This window comes from Coenobita brevimanus, chromosome 98 (assembly GCF_032717465.1).
Source record: "Coenobita brevimanus isolate Jiangsu-jjx chromosome 98, ASM3271746v2, whole genome shotgun sequence".
Lineage (NCBI taxonomy): Eukaryota > Metazoa > Arthropoda > Malacostraca > Decapoda > Coenobitidae > Coenobita > Coenobita brevimanus.
In genome coordinates this window covers 36,376,622-36,397,660 of record NC_137051.1, presented here as the reverse complement: position 1 = coordinate 36,397,660, position 21,039 = coordinate 36,376,622, and the positions used below count along the sequence as shown (strand labels likewise).

The following is a 21,039-nucleotide window of genomic DNA, read 5'->3' as shown; positions in this document are numbered from 1 at the left end:
AAGTCCTTCCTAAATCTTCCTAAATCCGTCAGTCTTCGTAAATCCCTCGTAAAATCTTCGTAAATCCCTCGTAAATCCCTCCTTTGCCTCTCCTGGCACGTATTCTCGTCTGGTAAGGAAGCTCCGTAACACCGTTTCCTAAGCGATTTATTTTGGCGTATTATACCCTCCTGTCCTAATTCCGTGTTACATAAATCCTTCCAGTATGGCATGAATAACGTACCAGAGGATATCTGTCACCCGTATCCAAAAATAAATCGCTAAGGAAGAGGTGTTAGGGAGCCTCCATAACCTACAAACCCTGATGCAGAGAAATTAATGCTTTCGGTTCCTATGACCCCTTTTTTGCGAAATATAATAGTCTACCGTTAACTGGAATTACGTGCTAGAGTTTTCCCAATCAGGAGGGGGTTAGCGGTATGAATTTTAAGACTGATATGGACTAGGAGAGGAAGGGTAATAAACAAAATAAATCGTTCAGGAAAAGGTGTTAGGGAGCTGGAAAAATTTAATAAGGAAATTCATATCTTCGCTTGTCAAACATTCCTCCTCCTCCTCCTCCTCCTTTCCATTCTGTCCCCCTTCTCTCCCTTCTTTCCTCCGCCGTTTCCCTCCAGTCTTCCTCCTTCTTTCCTTCCCCTCCTTCTCTCCTTCCTGCTTCCTGCTTTTCCTCCTCCTCTTATTTTTCTCTTCCTATTCTCTCTCCCTTTCCTTTCTTCCATCCTTCTAAGTCTTCTACTCTTCTTTCCCCCCTCTTCTTTCTCCTTTCGTTTCCTTCCATCCTTCCTTCCTTCCTTCCTTCCTTGCCTCTTCTCTCTTGTTTACCTCCTTCATTTCTTCTTTCCCACCCTCTTCTTTCTCCTTTCCATCCTTGCTTCCTTCCTTCCTTCCTTCCTTCCTTCCTTCTTTCCTTCCTTCCCTCCTTCCTTACTTTCTTCCTTCCTTCCTTTCTTTCATCATTCCTTCCTTCCTTCCTTTCTTTCTTTCCTTCTTTCTTTCTTTCTTTCATTTTCTTCCTTCCTTCCTTCCTTCTCTCCTGTTTTCCTCCTTCACCTCTTCTTTTCCCCTCTCACCCACCTTTCTTTCCTTCACATCCCCTTCACATAAACTCCTCTCCTTGCCTGTTCTCTACCATCCTTCCCTACTTCGTCCCTTGCTTTCCTCTTCCCTCTCTCCTTCCCTCCCTCCTTCCCCACTTGCTTTCCTCTTCCCTCTCTCCTTCCCTCCCTCCTTCCCTTCGGCCTACCCTCCACCTCCTCCCACCCGCATGTGTTGTTCAGCTGTATACCGCCATCTGAAAGTCCATTCTTACCTCCCTCCTGCCTTCCTTCCTCCCTCTTTCCCTCCCTCTCTCCTTCGCTCCCTCCTTCCTCCCTCCCTCCTTCGCTCCCTCCTTCCCTCCTACCATCCTTCCTCCCTCCCTTCCCTTCCACGCACGTGCACATGTTGTTGAACTGTTGCCTGTCGTGTGAAGTCCATGCCTTTACCTTCCTCCCTCCTTCCCTCTCTCCCTCCCTCCCTCCCTCTCTCCCTCCCTCCCTCCCTCCCTCTCGCTCCACGCACCTGCACATGTTGGTGAGCTGCTGTCTGTCGTGAGGAAGGCCTGAACGTGGCATGTGTGGGGAGATCCGGGCCAGACAGGCATCCAGTTCCGTCTTATCGTGACACTGGCTCGTTGCTGCCACCACACCGCACGCTGGGACAGGGAGAGAGCAGGGAGGGTTAGTGTGTGTAGATAGATAGGGTGGGCGATAGATAGGCATAGATAGATAAATATTGATAGATAGGCCTTTGATAGATAAATGTAGATAGATATATAGATTGATTGATTGATGTTGGTAGGTACGTACATTAGACATACGATAGACATGCATAGATGGATCGATAGATAGAAAAGCAGATAAATAGACACAGATAGACAGATAGACTGATAAATTGACAGATAGACAGATACATAGGTGTATTGATGCAGATAAGTACATACATACATACATACATATACATGGATGGATCTACAAACAGATATGTAAACACAGACAGACATACAGACATATAAATGGATAGATAGATAGATATACAGATAAACAGACTGACAGATAGATAGACAGACAGATAGATGGATTGATATATAGATAGATAGACATAGATGGATCGATAGAAAGAGAGTCAGATATACAGGGAGATGCAGGAAGAGAATGCTATATCTCCGTAATATATAAACACATTTATGGTGGTCCACTCACAATAGCACCCATCTTCAAACAGGAACCTGAAAGGGGAGAGTACGGAACACGAAAGGAGAGAACACGGAACACTCTCTTTCATCTTCCCTGTCTCACACAAACAGAATAAAGGAGAAAGAATCCATAGCTTGACTTCTACGCACAGCCAAACAAAGACCTTATCGACTCATCCTTTTATCTCACTAACTCTCCTTATCTTTATCTCTTATCTTCTTCATAGGAACCCTCCATCCACTCCAGCTTCTTATCATTTTATCTGTGTTCACGTATCCTTCCACCTGTTTCACCTTCTGCTTTAATCCATCCTTCCACACACGGTCTCTACTCGTACTGTCTTCCATCCTACTTGTTCATATGCATCCATCCTTCCACTCTTTCTGTCTTCATCCACCTTCCCTATATTCATCCAGCCTACTATCCACCCTAGCTTCATCCATCCTTCCACCCTTCCTACCTTCATCCATCCTTCCACCCTTCCTGTCTTCATCCATCCTTCCACCCTTCCTGTCTTCATCCATCCTTCCACCCTTCCTGTCTTCATCCATCCTTCCACCCTTCCTGTCTTCATCCATCCTTCCACCCTTCCTGTCTTCATCCATCCTTCCACCCTTCCTGTCTTCATCCATCCTTCCACCCTTCCTGTCTTCATCCATCCTTCCACCCTTCCTGTCTTCATCCATCCTTCCACCCTTCCTGTCTTCATCCATCCTCTCTCCACCTCTCTCCTCATTTGGTATACTATTCTTATCTCATTTTACTTTCCATCCTGCCTTTCTTCATGTTGCCTTCCATCTCTCTCTCTCTCTCTCTCTCTCTCTCTCTCTCTCTCTCTCACACACACACACACACACACACACACACACACACACACACACACACACACACACACACACACACACACACACACACAGCAATTATTTCTCCTCCTTCCCAGGCCTTTCTCATCATCCCCACATGCTCCACATCCTCATCGCTCTGAACCACAACAAAAAAGAAAAGAAAGAAAAAAAAATATTGTCTCAACTTGATCTAACTTCATTCTAACTTTTCTGATGGCAAAAGTCAGAAACGCAGATAATTTTTTGGAGCACCCTGTAAAAAAGAAAAAAAAAAGAAAAAAGAAAAGTTAATGAAAAAAAGGACAGGCCATTCATTCTGGACTTCAATATAAGTCCACACACACACACACACACACACACACACACACACACACACACACACACACACACACACACACACACACACACACACACACACACACACACACACACACACACAGTTGTTTGCTTTATGCCAGTGTTTGCTTGACTTTCATATTTGCACTGGCGAGTTTGTACTATAGCTATATCCCTATCTATCTGTCTGTCTATCTATTTATCTATTCTCGCATCTACCAGTTAGTCAGTCAGTCAATCTGTCTGTTTATCCATCTATCTATCTATATCTATATCTATCTAACTATCTATATTAGTCTATATCTGTCTATCTATCTGTCTATCTGTATATGTATCTATCAAACTATCTACCTGTCTATTTGTTAGTCTGTCTATCTATCTATCTATCTATCCTGGTAATCTCATATGTAACCAAATTCCAGATCATTTTAATTTCAAGGTGAGCTTTCCGGTGCTTAAATTGGCTGAATACACCTGCATAATTAAAACCTCGCAAAATTAAATACCTGCATAATTAACCGCGCGAAATTAAATACCCGCATAATTAACCGCGCTAAATTAAATACCCGCATAATTAACCGCGAAATTAAATACCTGCATAATTAACCGCGCAAAATTAAATGTCCCGTAGAGAAGCCCTTTAAATATGGAGGAGTTAAATCCCGCGTTTAAATATCCTGACCCTGGATCGAAAATGGAATAAGTTTTTTAAAAAGACAGATCGAAGGTGAGGTTAGTCCTGTGAGATTTTAATATTAAAATCTGAAGCATATTTTAAGACTGGGATACCTCTGGCCTTCCTTGCTAACCTCGCTCTGCAATGTGGGATGCAGGCTAATTGCACCTAAATTACCTGTGCTCTGCATAGGTCAAAATTTAGAGACTTATTACACCTTTGTGGTCACATTTTTTATATGGTTTTAAGGTGAAACACACACACACACACACACACACACACACACACACACACGGGCACTATTTCACTTAGTCATGTTCCGGGCAGCTATTTCTCTCTGTAAACATGTGACTGACAAGAGGAAACGAGGCTCCGGGCCCCGTCCAGCACTCAGGCACGGATAATGCAGCGACCCCAACCCGGTGCTTCGTTTCCTGATGTCGATCATGTTTCGAACAAGTGTTTCGGTACCCCTAGAACGGAACCCGAACTCCCCAAAAAACGTAATCCAATAAATCGCGGTGTTCTTCGCTCAAAATATAATCCTGTAGCATTGGAGAGACAGATTTAAGGATTTTCGACACTGAGGCAAGAGGGGGGGCATTGCAGACGAAAATTTGTGCGATTGAGGAGACAAAAAAAAATGTTTCATTGGCCACGTTGTATAGTTCGAAGCATATGAACCTGATGAAGCGTCAGTCTGTAGCAGAGGTGTAGCAGAGGTGTAGTAGAGGTGTAGCAGAGGTGTTGTAGATGTGTAGTAGAGGTGTAGCATTTGATACACTTGACAGCTTTGACATAATCACTTGTTTGTTTGCGGCATTGACATGAATAAATGTATCAAAATATTAGTTGAAATGTCCAAGTGAGTGTGATGCACGAACTTCGGAAATTGTAGCTACACACACACACACACACACACACACACACACACACACACACACACACACACACACACACACACACACACACACACACACACACACACTGTCCCAGGTGCACGTGTGGCCAGCTGTACATTCCGTTTTTCAGGGCGACGTGCGAGGCAGTGAAAAATGAATGACAGGAACGTACCTTTATGAAACGGAGTGTTCTTTTTTTCCAACTTTTACGGACAACTTCCATAAAAAAATTTCCAGGCCCGGCTTCAGTGTAAACAAACCCTAAAGATGATAAAAAATATTAGCAGTTTGATATGGAATTGTAACTTGAAAATTGGGCAGAAGTTTTATATTTGTGGGTTTAAAGTGTAATTTATCGAGGTTGTTAAGTTTTTTTAAGTTTGATGCTGGTAGAAGGGGACGTTTGCCATCCACTCACTTGATGTAGTGCTGCTTTCAGGTGACACTGCGCTAAATGACAGTCAAATTGTTTCTGGTAGGCTACCCAGGAGACCATTTACTACGCTGGGTGGCAACCATACAGCCAACTGGACGCCTCGTGGTCAAGTGGATTTAGGCGACCAACCGGATGTGGCCCATGTCGGATTACATCCATGGTGAGATTTTGGGATTACTGCTCACAAAATCCATCTCAGGGGCGAGTAACCTGTCACTCGCCTTAAATGCTGGGAGAAAGCAACCTGGCCCCTTCCTCTCTCTCTCTCTCTCTCTCTCTCTCTCTCTCTCTCTCTCTCTCTCTCTCGACAGGGCAGTAAATATTTGGGTGGTGGAGCGAACAGGTCAGAGTACAGGTTGATTACCCCCCCCCCAGAGGGGTTCGGAGACGGGTACTGTTTTCACTCGGTTTGACTGTTTGTTTGTTTGTCAGTTTGTCTGTCTGTCTTAACAACTTTACGCTAAAACTACTGGTGCTATTTTGACTAGAATTACAGGGATGATGTGCTATGACCTTCTGATTACCTGATTAAATTCTGGGCCAAACTGGGCCAAGGCCCAGGCTGTAAGTTCAAAAAATAAAAAAACAAAACAATAATCGGGTAGATAAAATCGTTTTTTGGCCATAACTCCTTTCAAATTTTTCATATCGACATGAAACCAAAACCTAAAGGTGCATCTTTCATATCTGCATCCTATGGCATGCATCATTACATCAGGGGGGTCACCCCCCAGTTAACGATGGGAGGGGGGTCAGTGTCAGGTGGGTCGGGCCTAAAATTTCAAATGGGCATAAAATCGTCAGTTTTCACCCGATTTACCCCAGGTTTGATATGTGACATCTTTGACTAGACATCGTATTGTGTTTATACGTCAGCACTAAAATGACTGCCGGGGACGGGTATGCTGTTCTCTGGCGCCGCTTATTGTTCAGATTTTATTTCTTCACTGCGATGGCTGAATTTGTGCAGAGGGAGACTATTTTGTTTACCCGAGTGTGCCAGGGCAAGGACGGTGCTGATATTGCTCTGAGTCGCTGATACTGCTCTGAGTCGCTAATACTGCTCTGAGTCACTACTATTGCTCTGAGTCGTTAATACTGCTGTGAGTCGCTACCGGTAATACTGCTGTGAGTCGCTACTGGTAATATTGCTCTGAGTCGCTACCGGTAATACTGCTGTGAGTCGCTACCGGTAATATTGTCCTGAGTTGCTAATACTGCTGTGAGTCGCTACCGGTAATATTGCTGTGAGTCGCTGCCGGTAATACTGCTCTGAGTCGCTACCGGTAATACTGCTGTGAGTCGCTACCGGTAATATTGTCCTGAGTTGCTAATACTGCTGTGAGTCGCTACCGGTAATACTGCTGTGAGTCGCTGCCGGTAATACTGCTCTGAGTCGCTACCGGTAATACTGCTGTGAGTCGCTACCGGTAATACTGCTGTGAGTCGCTACCGGTAATATTGTCCTGAGTTGCTAATACTGCTGTGAGTCGCTACCGGTAATATTGTCCTGAGTTGCTAATACTGCTGTGAGTCGCTACCGGTAATATTGCTGTGAGTCGCTGCCGGTAATACTGCTCTGAGTCGCTACCGGTAATACTGCTGTGAGTCGCTACCGGTAATATTGTCCTGAGTTGCTAATACTGCTGTGAGTCGCTACCGGTAATACTGCTGTGAGTCGCTGCCGGTAATACTGCTCTGAGTCGCTACCGGTAATACTGCTGTGAGTCGCTACCGGTAATATTGTCCTGAGTTGCTAATACTGCTGTGAGTCGCTACCGGTAATACTGCTGTGAGTCGCTGCCGGTAATACTGCTCTGAGTCGCTACCGGTAATACTGCTCTGAGTCGCTGCCGGTAATACTGCTCTGAGTCGCTACCGGTAATACTGCTGTGAGTCGCTGCCGGTAATACTGCTGTGAGTCGCTACCGGTAATACTGCTCTGAGTCGCTACCGGTAATACTGCTGTGAGTCGCTGCCGGTAATACTGCTGTGAGTCGCTACCGGTAATACTGCTCTGAGTCGCTGCCGGTAATACTGCTGTGAGTCGCTGCCGGTAATACTGCTCTGAGTCGCTACCGGTAATACTGCTGTGAGTCGCTACCGGTAATATTGTCCTGAGTTGCTAATACTGCTGTGAGTCGCTACCGGTAATACTGCTGTGAGTCGCTGCCGGTAATACTGCTCTGAGTCGCTACCGGTAATACTGCTGTGAGTCGCTGCCGGTAATATTGCTCTGAGTCGCTAATACTGCTCTGCGTCGGGTGGTGCTGTACTCAGAATTTCATCACTGTGTTCCCCCGAGTTGAGGGTATGGAAGTCGTCTGTGATTTAATTAAGATTATATTCAGGTGAGGAGCGTTACTGTTTCAGCGCTTAGTGGGAAGGCTATTACAGGGAGATGGCGTGCTTGCTGTCTGTATGCTTGCCTGTCTGTCTCTCTGTCTGAATTCATTTTAATTTTGGTCTCATCAAGTAATGGGATTCGTAATTTTTTTTCAAGTGTTTTTTTAATGGAATATGTAGTGAAGTTATATCCCAGATGATGTTCATGTCTGTCCACAATCCTTACTAAATCCTTCCCACGTTTACTGCTTACTGTTGCATCTCCTTTCATCTTACTGTTGCATTTCCTTTCATCTTACTATTACATTTCCTTTCATCTTACTATTACATCTCCTTTCATCTTATCATTACAAATCCTTTCATCTTACCATTACATTTCCTTTCATCTTACTATTACATCTCCTTTCATCTTACTATTACAAATCCTTTCATCTTACCATTACATTTCCTTTCATCTTACTATTACATCTCCTTTCATCTTACTATTACAAATCCTTTCATCTTACCATTACATTTCCTTTCATCTTACTATTACATTTCCTTTCATCTTACTGTTACATCTCCTTTCATCTTACTATTACAAATCCTTTCATCTTACTATTACATCTCCTTTCATCTTACTATTACATTTCCTTTCATCTTACTGTTACATCTCCTTTCATCTTACTATTACATTTCCTTTCATCTTGCGTCCCCGCCGTCTAGACTCGCTTGCTACAGCCTCATTCGTCATAGCTCTACTTCGTTCTTTACTGCCACTGCTAAATCATCCTCACATTTTCCCACATACCCTCACCTGTCATTTTCTACCTCAGGGTGTCCATCTTAATCACAAATAACATTGGATTCAGCGCCAATCCCTGGTGTACCCCACTTCGATGTCAACCATTTCGTACCAGTTTTTTTTTCCTATTTTGTACCTTGTTCTTGATTCCCTGGACATCTCAATTACTGTCCCAATCTTTCTGGGAGACTTCTTCGTTGTTTCAAAATGTCTGGAGAATCTGTCCTAAGCTTTCTTCATGTCCTCAAGGCTTAGTATGATTTATTTCCCTTCAGACTTCCTCTTGTAATTCCCAGCTACGTAGATAGCCTCTCCTGTCCCTTTTTCCTTTCACAGTTTGCATGCAGGTAATCTGTATTGCTTCTCTCGTCCTTCCGTTACCCTTTCATTACAGAACCTTCATGTGCTGTTGGTTCGATTCCACACGAAATGGAACCGAGGCCGGTACTGTAAGTGACTTGGGAGGCTCTTTAGCACTTCTTCCTTAGCGATTTATTTAGCTATTTAGTGATTTATTTAGCACATTACCGCCCAGTAGCCTCGTGTATGTTATTGAAGCAAACTAGGTTCATATCAAAACGACCTGAATAACATACAAGAAAATATACTGGCGCAGTATGGGAAATAAGTAGCTTAGGGAACTTTGCCACGAAGCATCTGATACCACTTAGAATATAGACCCTAGTACGAAGCACATCCTTGGCCTTTTTTGCGGTTTACGAGTCTAACTTCCCTGCTGTAATGATAAACCACTTGGGCTGCTAACGTGACGGATGTCACTGGCACTCACCTGTAATTATAACTGAACCTGACGCACACCTGAATTACTACATCTGAGTGTTGGTAATGCATTAGGACTTAGGGGATTGTGCATATCCGTATCGTAATGCTCTCTCCCTCCTCACTTCCTCCTCTTGTCGCTCCTCACTTCCACCTCTCGTCTCCTCACTTCCTCCTCTCGTCTTTCCTCACTTCCTCTTCTCGTCCTTCCGCAAATTGCATTACATTAGAGAGCTGGGTGGGAGGGAAGTAAGGTTGGATAGACAGGTATTGCATTCACACCTGAATTAAGAGGGATGCAGCCTAGAGATCACAGAAGAATGAAGGTCAGGTGTGGCGAAGAGGAAAAAAATTATGGGGAATTAGCAACAGAAAGGTAAGCTGATTAAACGAAAACCCTTTGATTCCAGCCTGTTTGGAAGGGCTGGATGTGGTAGTACCCCCTCCCGCCCCGCCACACACACACACACACACACACACACACACACACACACACACACACACAAATTAAACCTGTTTTTCATTACTGGATGAAGAAAGCCTTGTGTAAAAACCTAGAAACTGCGAAATGTTAAAGAAATTCCACGGACTTATTTCGCCCCAGTTACCTTCTGAAGCTAATTTTGCAGGAGAAGTAATCAGGTCTCTCCAGAATTGAAAAAAAAAAAAGAAAAAAAAAAAGAAGATAGAACTAAGATTTTTTTTTTACATGATGATTGCCTGAATTGTCAATGGTTAAGGCAATGGAAAAATCGTCCAAAAGATTATGGAAAGTGGAATGATGAAGCAATTGACTTTTTGACGCATTACTATGATTTACTTATTAAAAAAAGAAAAGAAGTAAGATTTTGCCCAAGACCCACGACGAGCGTTTTTTTTTTTTTCTCTCTCTTTTACGAGTGTTTGGATCTGAGGAAAGTGAAGGGTAGAATAATCGACTTAAGGATTTGGTCGGATTAGTGGGATTAGATCTGCGAGAATATGTCCACTGTGTTTCCTGTTTCCTAATTGATACACACTATCAAAGAATAAATGATCTACGGTCAAAGAATTATACCAGTTATACCAGTTACACCAATCCTTTCTCCGGTTAGGGATTATTAGCCAGTAGAGGAACGTGAGAAACAGAGATGAAATATTGATCAGTCTTTCTCTCGCTGCTCAACTAAAAAAATAAAAAAATAGAATAAATAAAAATAATTATATCGGCAAACCGCACACGATTATTAAAGACCTGGACCCGTACTCTCGTCCCTAGCACCTCTTCCTTAGCGATTTCTTTTTGTGGATATGGCTGGGTAAATATTCTTGGGTATGTTATTTATGCAGAGTATGGCGACATCAGGAGGATTTATTTAACAGGTTAGGACAGTAAGGTTCAGTAAGCAAAATAAATCGCTTAGGAAAGGGTGTTAGGGAGTCTTGGTGAAAAACAGAACAGTGGCTATTTACATGGTTATTTGGAAAGATAAAAAAGAAAGTTTGGTGTGTGGAAATCGATGGAGAAATTGAGTTGTAGACTGGCACTACAGCTTTGGTATTCTGTTGTAGTTAGTACCAGACGATTTTATTCAGCAGAGAGTGAGTCATAGGAGCCGGAGGAGGAGGAGGAGGAGGAGGAGGAGGAGGACAAAAAGAGAAGGGAGGGGAAAAGGAGGGGAAGACGAAGTAGGGTGGGAGTAAAACTGGAAAGGAAGGAGGAAGAGGGAGAAAAAGGAGGGGTGAGAAGGAAGAGAAAGAATAAGAGGGAAGGAGTAGGAGGAGAAACAGCGGAGGTGTATGGAGAGTAAGAGGCAAGAGAGGAAAAGAGGAGGAAGATTGGTGAGAGGATGGAGGAGGCATGTAAGGGGAAAAAAAGTGAGGAAGTGAACGAGGATGGGGGAAATTTATGCAAGGAGGCAAAGGGGAATAAATGATGGAAGAAGACGTAGGTGAGAGGATGAGGAAGGTGGATATGAGTAACAGGTAACGGAAGAAGACGGAAGAGAGACAGGCTAAGGAAGAAAGGAGGAAGGAAGGAGGAAAGAAGAGACAGAGGAGAGAAGAATGGGGGGGAGAAAAAGTAGGGAAGACGAAAAAAAGTCAAGAAAATAATGTGAAAGAAGCAAGGACAAGAAAAGAGAGAAGGAAGAAACACAGGCAAGAGAAGGAAGGAAAAGGAAAGGAGAGGAAGAACGAGTAAGAGACGATGGAAGAAGAGACAAGCCCGAGAAGGAAGGTAAAGGAAAAGAAAGAAATATAGGACAGGGAAAGGAAGAGCTGGTAGGAGAAGATGAGGAATGAGACACGGAAGGGAAGGAAGAATGGAAAAGGGAAGGAAGAAAGGAAAAGGGAAGGAAGGAAGGAAGGAAGGAAGAGGAAATTGAGAAGGAAGACTGACAATAGAAAGAGGAATAAATGAAAGCTGCGAGAAATAGGAGAGAAGAAGAATCCACGAGAAGAGAAGACAGAGAAGAGGAGGAAGGAAAATGACAAGGAAAAATTTAAATGAAAGAAGGAACAGAGAATGAGAAAGAAAATGTTGATAAGGGAGGGGAGAACGCGACAGGCGATGGAAGGAAGGAGGAAGGAATGAAAGATGAAGGAAAGGAAGGAAGGAAGGAGGGAGGTTAGGAAGGAAAGGAGGAGAAAAGGGTGAAAGGGGAAGGGAGGAAGGAAGGAAGGAGGAGAGGATGAAAAAGGAAGTAAGTAAGAAGAGATTAAAGAGAAAAGGAGGAGGAAAGGGAGGGAGGAGCAGGAGGAGGAGGAAGGAAGGAAGAAAAGAATGAAGGTAGGAAGGGATACAAGAGGAGAGGATTAAAGAAATAGTGGGAAAGAAGAGGAGTGGGAGGAAGAAGAGGAGGCTGAGTGATTGCAGTAATGACCTGACTGCAGCTTGACAATTGATTGGGAAGCTGAGTGGAGTGGAGGAGTGGCAAAGAGAGTCGAGAGGAGAGAGGGAGAGGGGAGAGACAAGGAGAGTGGGAGAGGGAAGAGAAGCGAGGAGAATGGGAGAGGGGAGAGAGGCGAGGAGAGTGGGAGAGGGGAGAGAGGCGAGGAGAATGGGAGAGGGGAGAGAGGCGAGGAGAGTGGGAGAGGGGAGAGAGGCGAGGAGAGGGGAAAGGAATGCTATTTACACAGCGATCCAGGGCCAGTGGCACTGAATAAACACATAATTTATTTTCCTACAAACAAATTTGTAAAAAAAATATACACAGGTTTTTACGGAGACCAAATTTAATGCAGGCAAAGTATATCAACAAAATGGGTTTCATAATTGGGTACCGGGTACGTTCCTCTTTAATTACATCATTAATGGTATTGATGTGGACAGGGGTACTAATAGGGGGTGGGGGTGGCTGTACATGGGGGGGAGCTGTATGGATGGTAATGTACAAGTAATTTCAATATAAGTACATGAGATAACACGAAGAATACTGGCTCATAAATTCTGTTGTAAAAAGAAAATAATATAAAAAATAAGAACTCTGCTAAAAGTTACACCAGCGTGGGCCAGAAACGGATTGAAAAGAAGGCTCTTCCCCCGCCCACCACTCCCTCCGAGAAAATAACTGGTAGAAAAAAGACAGAAACACATCTCGATTCGTAAAAACACACACACACACACACACACACACACACACACACACACACACACACACACACACACACACACACACATACGTGAGTTTTTACTGGAAAGACAGACGAGGAAAAACACTGCACGGTATGATCTCTAATTTACAAATCTGGAGTAAGGCAATCTGTGTTTGAGTTTACATTGTGTGATAGTGAGAAGACAGGTGTGTGTGTGTGTGTGTGTGTGTGTGTGTGTGTGTGTGTGTGTGTGTGTGTGTTTGTGTGTGTGTGTGTCAGTATTGGTGATAGTGAGAGGACAGGTGTGTACATAGGTGTCAATATAGGTGACAGTGAGAGGACAGGTGTGTGTGTGTGTGTGTGTGTGTGTGTGTGTGTGTGTGTGTGTGTGTGTGTGTGTGTCAGTATTGGTGATATAGGGAGGACAGGTGTGTGTGAAGGTGACAAGTATTATATCATTCTACCGCTGAGCTAGGTGAAATAAGCAGCAAAAATACGCAAATCTGGGCCAAGTTAAGGTGAAATGATTATAGAAAAAGATGCTGTAGGTGCTGAAATAATGGCAGTATAGACAAAATTATATTGTTCGATGCATCTTCCTTCATTTTGAGTTCTGTTAATCGTGAATCAGAATCTTATAAAAAGGAATCCATTACGTTTATCAGAGTGTTGGAATCTGCTAATATGGGGTTGAATGCTCTGTGTCATAAAGTGTGTGTGTGTGTGTGTGTGTGTGTGTGTGTGTGTGTGTATGTGTATGTGTGTGTGTGTCGTGTTCAAGAAAAAAACCCTGAAACTTAAGAGGCTCTCAAGTTTGTACAGAAAGTTGTGTCTTGTAAGCATATGGCAAGCTTGGAAAATTGCCTTGGTAAATGCCTTGGTAAATGTCTTGATAAATGTCTTGTAAATGTCTTGGTAAATGCCTTGGAAACCATCAGACATACAGACAGACAGGCAGAAGGAAGAGGGAAGGGAGAGGAGGAGAAAAAGTAGGTAGGTAGGTAGGTAAAGAGAGAGAGAGAGAGAGAGAGAGAGAGAGACCATGCACATAACCTTCAGCTTATTAGTAAAAGAATTGGTGGGGGGAGCGGGGAGAGGGGGGAGGGAGTGAGGAGGGGCAGAGGAGAGGGGGGAGGAGGAGAGGAGGAAGAGAGAGGGGGAGGGAATGGAGAGAGGAGAGGGAAGAGGGGGAGAGGAGGTGCAGCGAGAGAGGAGGCAAAGGAACACGAGTGGGGGTGTTGAAAAGACGAGGTGATTGAGGATGAATGGTAGCAGTGTGTGTGTGTGTGTGTGTGTGTGTGTGTGTGAGAGAGAGAGAGAGAGAGAGAGAGAGAGAGAGAGAGAGAGAGAGAGAGAGAGAGGAGTGGCCAAGGAAAATGTGGAAGAAAATGAAAAAAAATAAAAACGCAAGGAAAGGATGAACGATGACGAAAAATAAGACGAAAAGAAAGAGAAATTGATGAAGGACGAAAGCAAGATTAGGTTAAAATCGAAGGGCGTAGGGACCCTAGGCTAGAGTGCTGCTGTCCATTATACGGCAATTAACCCCTAATGAGATGCTAATTGAAGCGTATCATTGCTATGTCATTACGATATTAATTACCTCATGGGAGATATTTCCAGCAAGAAAGCCTTCATTAACTTCCTTTTTATTGCCAAAGGTTTTTATTAATTTGCATAAAATGGCCGGCGATAGCATGAATAAAGGATAAAAAATAAATGTATCTATTCTTGGATTATGGGGATTAAAGGCAGAGGCAATCCAAATGCTGTCACATAAACGTATCTGATAGAGTCAGTCCGGACGCTGTCATGTTAAAAAGGGTGGCAGATCCCTGACATGCACTTCTTCTCACAACATTCATCCAGCCAGCTCGATCTCTTGTCAGTCCCCTAGCCTCACCGACTTCCAATCCTCTCTTTCTCACACACTCATCCACCATATCTCTCCACCCTCTCCTTGACCTACCTCACCTCCACCCTCCTTCAGATTCGCTCAGATATACCCTTTTCACCACTCTGTTTTTATCCATTCTCTCCACATGACGATACCATCTCAGGACACTCTCTTTAATTCTGGTGTCCACAGACTTCCTCACTCCACATCTTTCATGAATCACATTATTTCGTATCCTATCCACTCTCTGCACTTCACATACATTCCTCAGCAGTCCCATCTCCACTATTCTCACTCTTGACTTTTCATTTTCATGCCACACCATAGTATCATATCCAAATGTTAAAGTTGGCACTAACACTTCTCCATGTAAGTCTCGTTCAACTGCAACACTCAAGCCTCTGTTTCTTAACAAGGCCTTCATTGCACCAGCTACCCTCCTTCTTTGTGTTATTATACTTTCCACTTCTTTTGCACATTTTCCTCTCTTTATCACTGTACCCAGGTATTAGAACTCTTTCACTAACTCCAGTCTCTCTCCATTCACTGTAACATCACACTGGGAGTCACCTTCTCTCTCGATTACCATCACTTCACTCTTTTCTACATTTAATCTCAAGGCACGACGCCCACAGACATCAGCAAAACTCTGCACTAGTCTACCAAGTTCTTGTGCGGTATTTGCGAGCAGCACTGCATCATCAGCATGCAATGAATTTGAGATATTCCATCTGTCACCATTCATTACCAGCGCCATCCCTCTCTCCATTACTCGTGTTTTTACTTCTCTCATCACCCAGTCCATATATATATTGAACAACCATGGGGACATCACACAACCTTGTCGCACACCCAGACTGATCGTGAACCATTCATTTAGATGCCCATTTACCTTTACATATAACTCACTACCATCATAAAAACTCTTGACGGCACCTAGCAGCTTACCATCTACACCGTACCTGAGCAAAACCTCCCACAATCCACCTCTGTCTTCTTTGTCGTATGCTTTTTCCAGATCCATAAGTGCCATAAACATAAAGGCATAGTAAGAGTAATCATCATCATCATCATAATCATAATCATCATCATCATCATCATCATCATCATCATCATCATCATCATCATCATCATCATCATCATCATAATAATAATATGAATTAAAACAGTAACAGTAAATAATAATAATAATAATAATAATAATAATAATAATAATATACTTGAATTATCAGTGTCGCTTTTTCAGTGAATTACTCCTCTCTCTCTCTCTCTCTCTCTCTCTCTCTCTCTCTCTCTCTCTCTCTCTCTCTCTCTCTCACTTTTATCATCCTCCTTTTTAATGTTTACTTTCTTCTTTTCCCTCTCTCTCTCTCTCTCTCTCTCTCTCTCTCTCTCTCTCTCTCTCTCTCTCGCAGCGGGCTTGGAGTATTCAATTCCTGTAGCTAATTCTGTTTTGAAGTTTTACATACATACATACACACACATACACACACATACATACATGCGTACATACGTGCAACAGATGTGGTACTAATACAAAATTTATACTAATACTTTATTCCCAAAATTATTCCGTATATCTAGTATTATTATTGTTATTATTATTATTATTATTATTATTATTATGGCACTGCTGTATTTGCCTATTCTTAAATTTTACCTGTAGTATTAATCCATGTTTGTATTTTATTTATTTACTTATTTATTTATTTATTTATTTCCTTATTAGTCTCCATGTAAATCCGTCCCTGTCTCTTTCTCTCCTTTCTTTCTCCTACCTCCTCCCTTCGTCTCCTGCCCCTCCGCCTCTCCTCCTGTCTTCTCTCCTCCTCTCACTTCCTCTGTCCTCCTGTCTACTTTCTTCTTCTTCCTTCATTCCTCCTTCCTCCTTCTGTCCTTCCTAATACCAGCCTTTCTGCTGCCACTGGTGTTATCCTTCCCACCCTCTCACCACCTCTTCATCTCCTCCCTATCTCTCTCGTGTGACCTGCCTCCCTCATTCTTCACATCTCTCCCTCATCTTTGTCATCCTACCCGCTCTCTCATCTTAGCCCCTACTCCCCTCTTCCCACCTCTCGATCTCTGTCAGCCGTCTTTTGCTGTCTGCCTTCCCCTTCCCTCACTTGCTCTTTTCATATTCTTTTAGTCTTCCTTGTCTCTTCTAGTCATTCTTTTTCCTGTCTTTCCTTCATCCATCCTTCTCTTTTTTGCTTTTCATTCTATTCCTCTTCCCCCCTTCTCTTCCTCTCTCGATCTTTCCCATCATATCTCCTTTATCCTCTCCCCCAATTAATTTCTTTTTCTCTCTCCTCTTCCTCCCTCCCTCCCTCCCTCAATCTTTCCCCTCCCTCCCCCTCCTTCTTCACCTGACTTTTCCCAAATTAATCTCCTGACTAGAAATGACTCTTGATGTCACACACACACACACACACACACACACACACACACACACACACACACACACACACACACACACACACACACACACACACACACACACACACACACACACACACACACACACAGCGCAAAGGGTCAAAGGAGTTCAGTGAAAAAAAGAAGCCCCTCTCTCTCTCTCTCTCTCTCTCTCTCTCTCTCTCTCTCTCTCTCTCTCTCTCTCTCTCTCTCTCTCTCTCTCTCTCTCTCTCAAGCCTTTTTGCTATCGAGGTTAACTGGCTATCTAGTGAGCCCCTTTCTATTTAACAGCAGACAGCTCAGCCCTTCATCTTTTAATCTCCTGTGGGGTTGCTTTTTCTTGGAGCCAGTTTTGGAGGGATCAGATTGCTTCCCTTGCCAAATCCGCTTCCAAGAGATTAGGTGTGCTGTGCCGACCCCGTGATTTTTTTTTTTTTCTGTTTTTTTTTTACGCATTCATAGATGCTGATTTCATGGGTCTTAGTCACCCGTGTGTGTCTCTGTGTGTGTGTGTTATGGATGGAGCTTTTCACATGTAGTTTTTCTAGGGAGCGTGAAGTCAAAGGTTTTTCGCCTCACCAACTCTCCTCCTCTCACTGACTCCTTTCAGCCTTTCCTCTCTCTCTCTCTCTCTCTCTCTCTCTCTCTCTCTCTCTCTCTCTCTCTCTCTCCACAGTAGTGTTACATATTAAGGCCTATTACTTATCGCTACTTAAATGGCCCCTCCTCTTCTGGCCTCCCTCCTTGCATCACTCCCCCTTTACGGCGGGCATGTAGCACCTTTCGACAGCTCACTCCCAACCCTTTTCTGTCCAACTCCCTAATGCAAGAGTTAACCGTTACTCCCAGTCACTCATGTATGCAACAGGTCAACTTTCTCTCTTCCTCGGTCTGTATCTCCCTCTGCCAATGACCCGGAATATAGTTATTAGTTTTCAATTTTCAGTTTTTGCTGTCCCTATCTTTACATTTTTAAGTCGGTACTGAAAAAGTGCTAAGGACCAACATGTAGTATAAATTGACATGGTAATTTCATGGGAAATGGTGGTGGAAACTGTCTTTACCGTCATAATAGTTATAAGGAGGCGATTTGTTTGTGGCCACCCCGTATGGGATTAAGGTGTCTGGCAATAGATAGATAGATAGATAGAAGATTGACTTCTTGATAATGTGGCACTGTTTCTCTAATCTCCAAAATCTAGACGAGAAAAAAGGATTCCCTCAGTATATATTCTGTTTATTATTTATTATTATTATTATTATTATTATTATTATTATTATTTGGAATGTGGACGTGTTACTTTGAGGGTTAAAATTGAGGTGATTAACTGAATGACTGTTAAATATCTGCCACCTGTACTTCACTGCCTAGGTAGGCCTAATTCAGTTGATGAAATTCTGAACTTCATTTGACTAGACACGTTTGCTTATAATTTTCTGACCTTGACCTCATGTGTAATTCGACCTATCAGTTATAAAGTACTTCCCAGCTGCCATATTGTCTTTTTTTTTTTTTTTTTTTATACGTTTGAGTCATATGCCACGGATTCCGCACTTTGATAAATACTTTCAGCTCCCAGGCGCGTATTCTTGTCAGTTAAGGAGCTCCCTAACACCTTTTCCTAACCAATTTATTTTGCCTGCTACACCTTACTTTCCTATTCTGTGTTGTATAAATCCTTCAAGCACTAACACCTTTTCCTAAGCGATTTATTTTGCCTATTACACCTTATTGCTCTATTCTGTGTTCCATAAATCATTCAAACATTGCCTTGCATAAATAATGTACAGTAGCATATGAACCAGCCATATCCAAAAATAAGTCGCTATGGAAGAGGTGTTAGGGAACCTCCTTACCCCAAGACTTACATAGTTTGGTCTTCATCTTATGCGTCATTTTTTTTTTCACCCATACTTCTCATATTACTGTCTTTAATTTCTTTAGTATTTTTCTTTTTCTTTCGTTCGGTGACCAGAATTGAACATTGTATTCCAGGTGAGGACCAACTAAAAATTTTCAAATGCTCTTCTGTGATTTGAATTTGAAAATGCTGTGTTTGGTTTCTTTACTGTTCTAGCGCCATGTCGGAATAATTTTGAATGATTTCTTAGATTATTCCTATGTGGTTTGGCCATGTGGAGAGGATGGAGAGCGAGAGACTAACGAGAAGAGTGTGTGCGAGTGAGGTGGAGGAGGGGAGAGGAAGAGGCCAAGGATGAGATGGAGGGATGGATTGGAGAGGGACATGAGAGAGGGGGGTGTGAGCTGGGAACAGGGCAGTGAAATGGCGTTGGACAGGACGACATGGAGGCGATTTGTTTGTGGCCACCCCTTACGGGATTGAGGTTTCTGGTAATAGATACATAGATGGATAGATTATTCCTACGTATTTTATCTTGGTTTACATTGTTGGGTTTCGTGTTGTTCATAGTATAATGCAGAAGAAGTGAGGGAGGGAGGGAGGGGTGAAGGGAGGAAATGGTGAGGGAAGGGAGAGGTGAAGGAGGGCAAGGTGAGGAAAGGAAAGGAAAGGGGAGGGAGGGAGAGGTGACGGAGGAAGATGTGAGGAAGGAAGAGGAGCAGGAGTTAGAGGCGAGGAAAGAAGAGGAGAAGAAGGAGAGACCAGGAAGGAAGAGAAGCAGGAAGAAGAGGTGAGGAAGGAAAAGGAGGAAGAGGTAAGGAAGGAAGAGGAGAAGAAGGAGGAAGTGAGGAAGGAAAAGGAGAAGGAGGACGAGGTGAGGAAGGAAGAGGAGAAGAAGGAGGAAGTGAGGAAGGGAGACACAAGAACACGAAGCTTATCCCTGTGTCTTACAAGGAACCAGAAGGAGATCAACTTAGGGCTTTCTTCCTTTCTCAAAATTTTCACCCAAATAATTTTTTTCAAGTGAGGGATTTTTTTCGATTCGTCACCTTCTGAAAGTTTTATTTTCGTTTTATTAATTAATTTATTTATTTTTATATGCCTGTTGGTTACTATGAATATTCTGTGGTCACTTAAATAGGAGTGTGGAGAGAGAGTGAATGATTTCCTGTTATTTTGATGTGTGTGTGGGTGTGGGTGTGTGTGGGTGTGTGTGTGTGTGTGGGTGTGTGTGTGTGTGTGTGTGTGTGTGAGAGAGAGAGAGAGAGAGAGAGAGAGAGAGTGAGAGAGTGACAAAACCCTCCTAATAAGTATTTGTAAATATTCATCTCGTCCACATTAGGAGGTTTCACGGGGACAGTAGCCGTTTTATGGTCGGGATAACTCTAGTGTTCCATCCCAGCTAACGCCAGACGATTTTGTTCAGCTGGGAGTCATATGAGCCTGAGAGTGTTAATACTGGAACTGTTAACCCCCTAGTTCTCTGTTCCACTAACCCGGGACGATTTTCTTCAGCTAAGAGTGGGTCATAGGAACTTGTGTAATGCTGTCTTTTCTGGCGCTAATTTTTTTTTTTTACAGGTGGCCAGAGGAAGGAAAAACAAATTAAATAAAAAATACAGCAGATTACAGGTGTCCTCCATCCATTTAAAAATCTGTAACAGGTGAACTTAAATTGCTGTAGGATGAGTATTGCCGGGAAACTATTCTGGGGAAGCGAGTATTCCAGAGAGCTGCAGTTCGGGGGATGCAGGAATTCTGATAGGCATTCTCAAAACACTGTAAAATTCCCGAGAGATTTTAAAAGTTGCCTCCCAGCCGCCTTGATCAAAACACAAAAATGTCCTGCCAACTGTGTCATGCAAGGGAGTGGGCAGAGCTGGGAGGCATCAAAGAATTCAAAGCAGTCCACGAACGGCGTCGCTTTGAAAGACTTACATGCGTTTC

General features: G+C 43.2%; 1 protein-coding gene across 1 annotated transcript in view; it reads right to left on the bottom strand.

Annotated features, from left to right (window-relative positions):
* LOC145414033 (uncharacterized) overlaps positions 1–4,542 on the bottom strand; it is a 113,383-nt gene extending 108,841 nt beyond the window's left edge. The window contains exons 1-3 of the mRNA XM_080283599.1: positions 4,451–4,542; positions 2,244–2,269; positions 1,564–1,696 (exon numbers count right to left, since the gene is read on the bottom strand). Of these exons, the coding sequence (XP_080139725.1) occupies positions 1,564–1,696; positions 2,244–2,269; positions 4,451–4,542 (251 nt within the window). The remainder of the gene's footprint in view (positions 1–1,563; positions 1,697–2,243; positions 2,270–4,450) is intronic.
* Between the last annotated feature and the right edge of the window lie 16,497 nt (positions 4,543–21,039).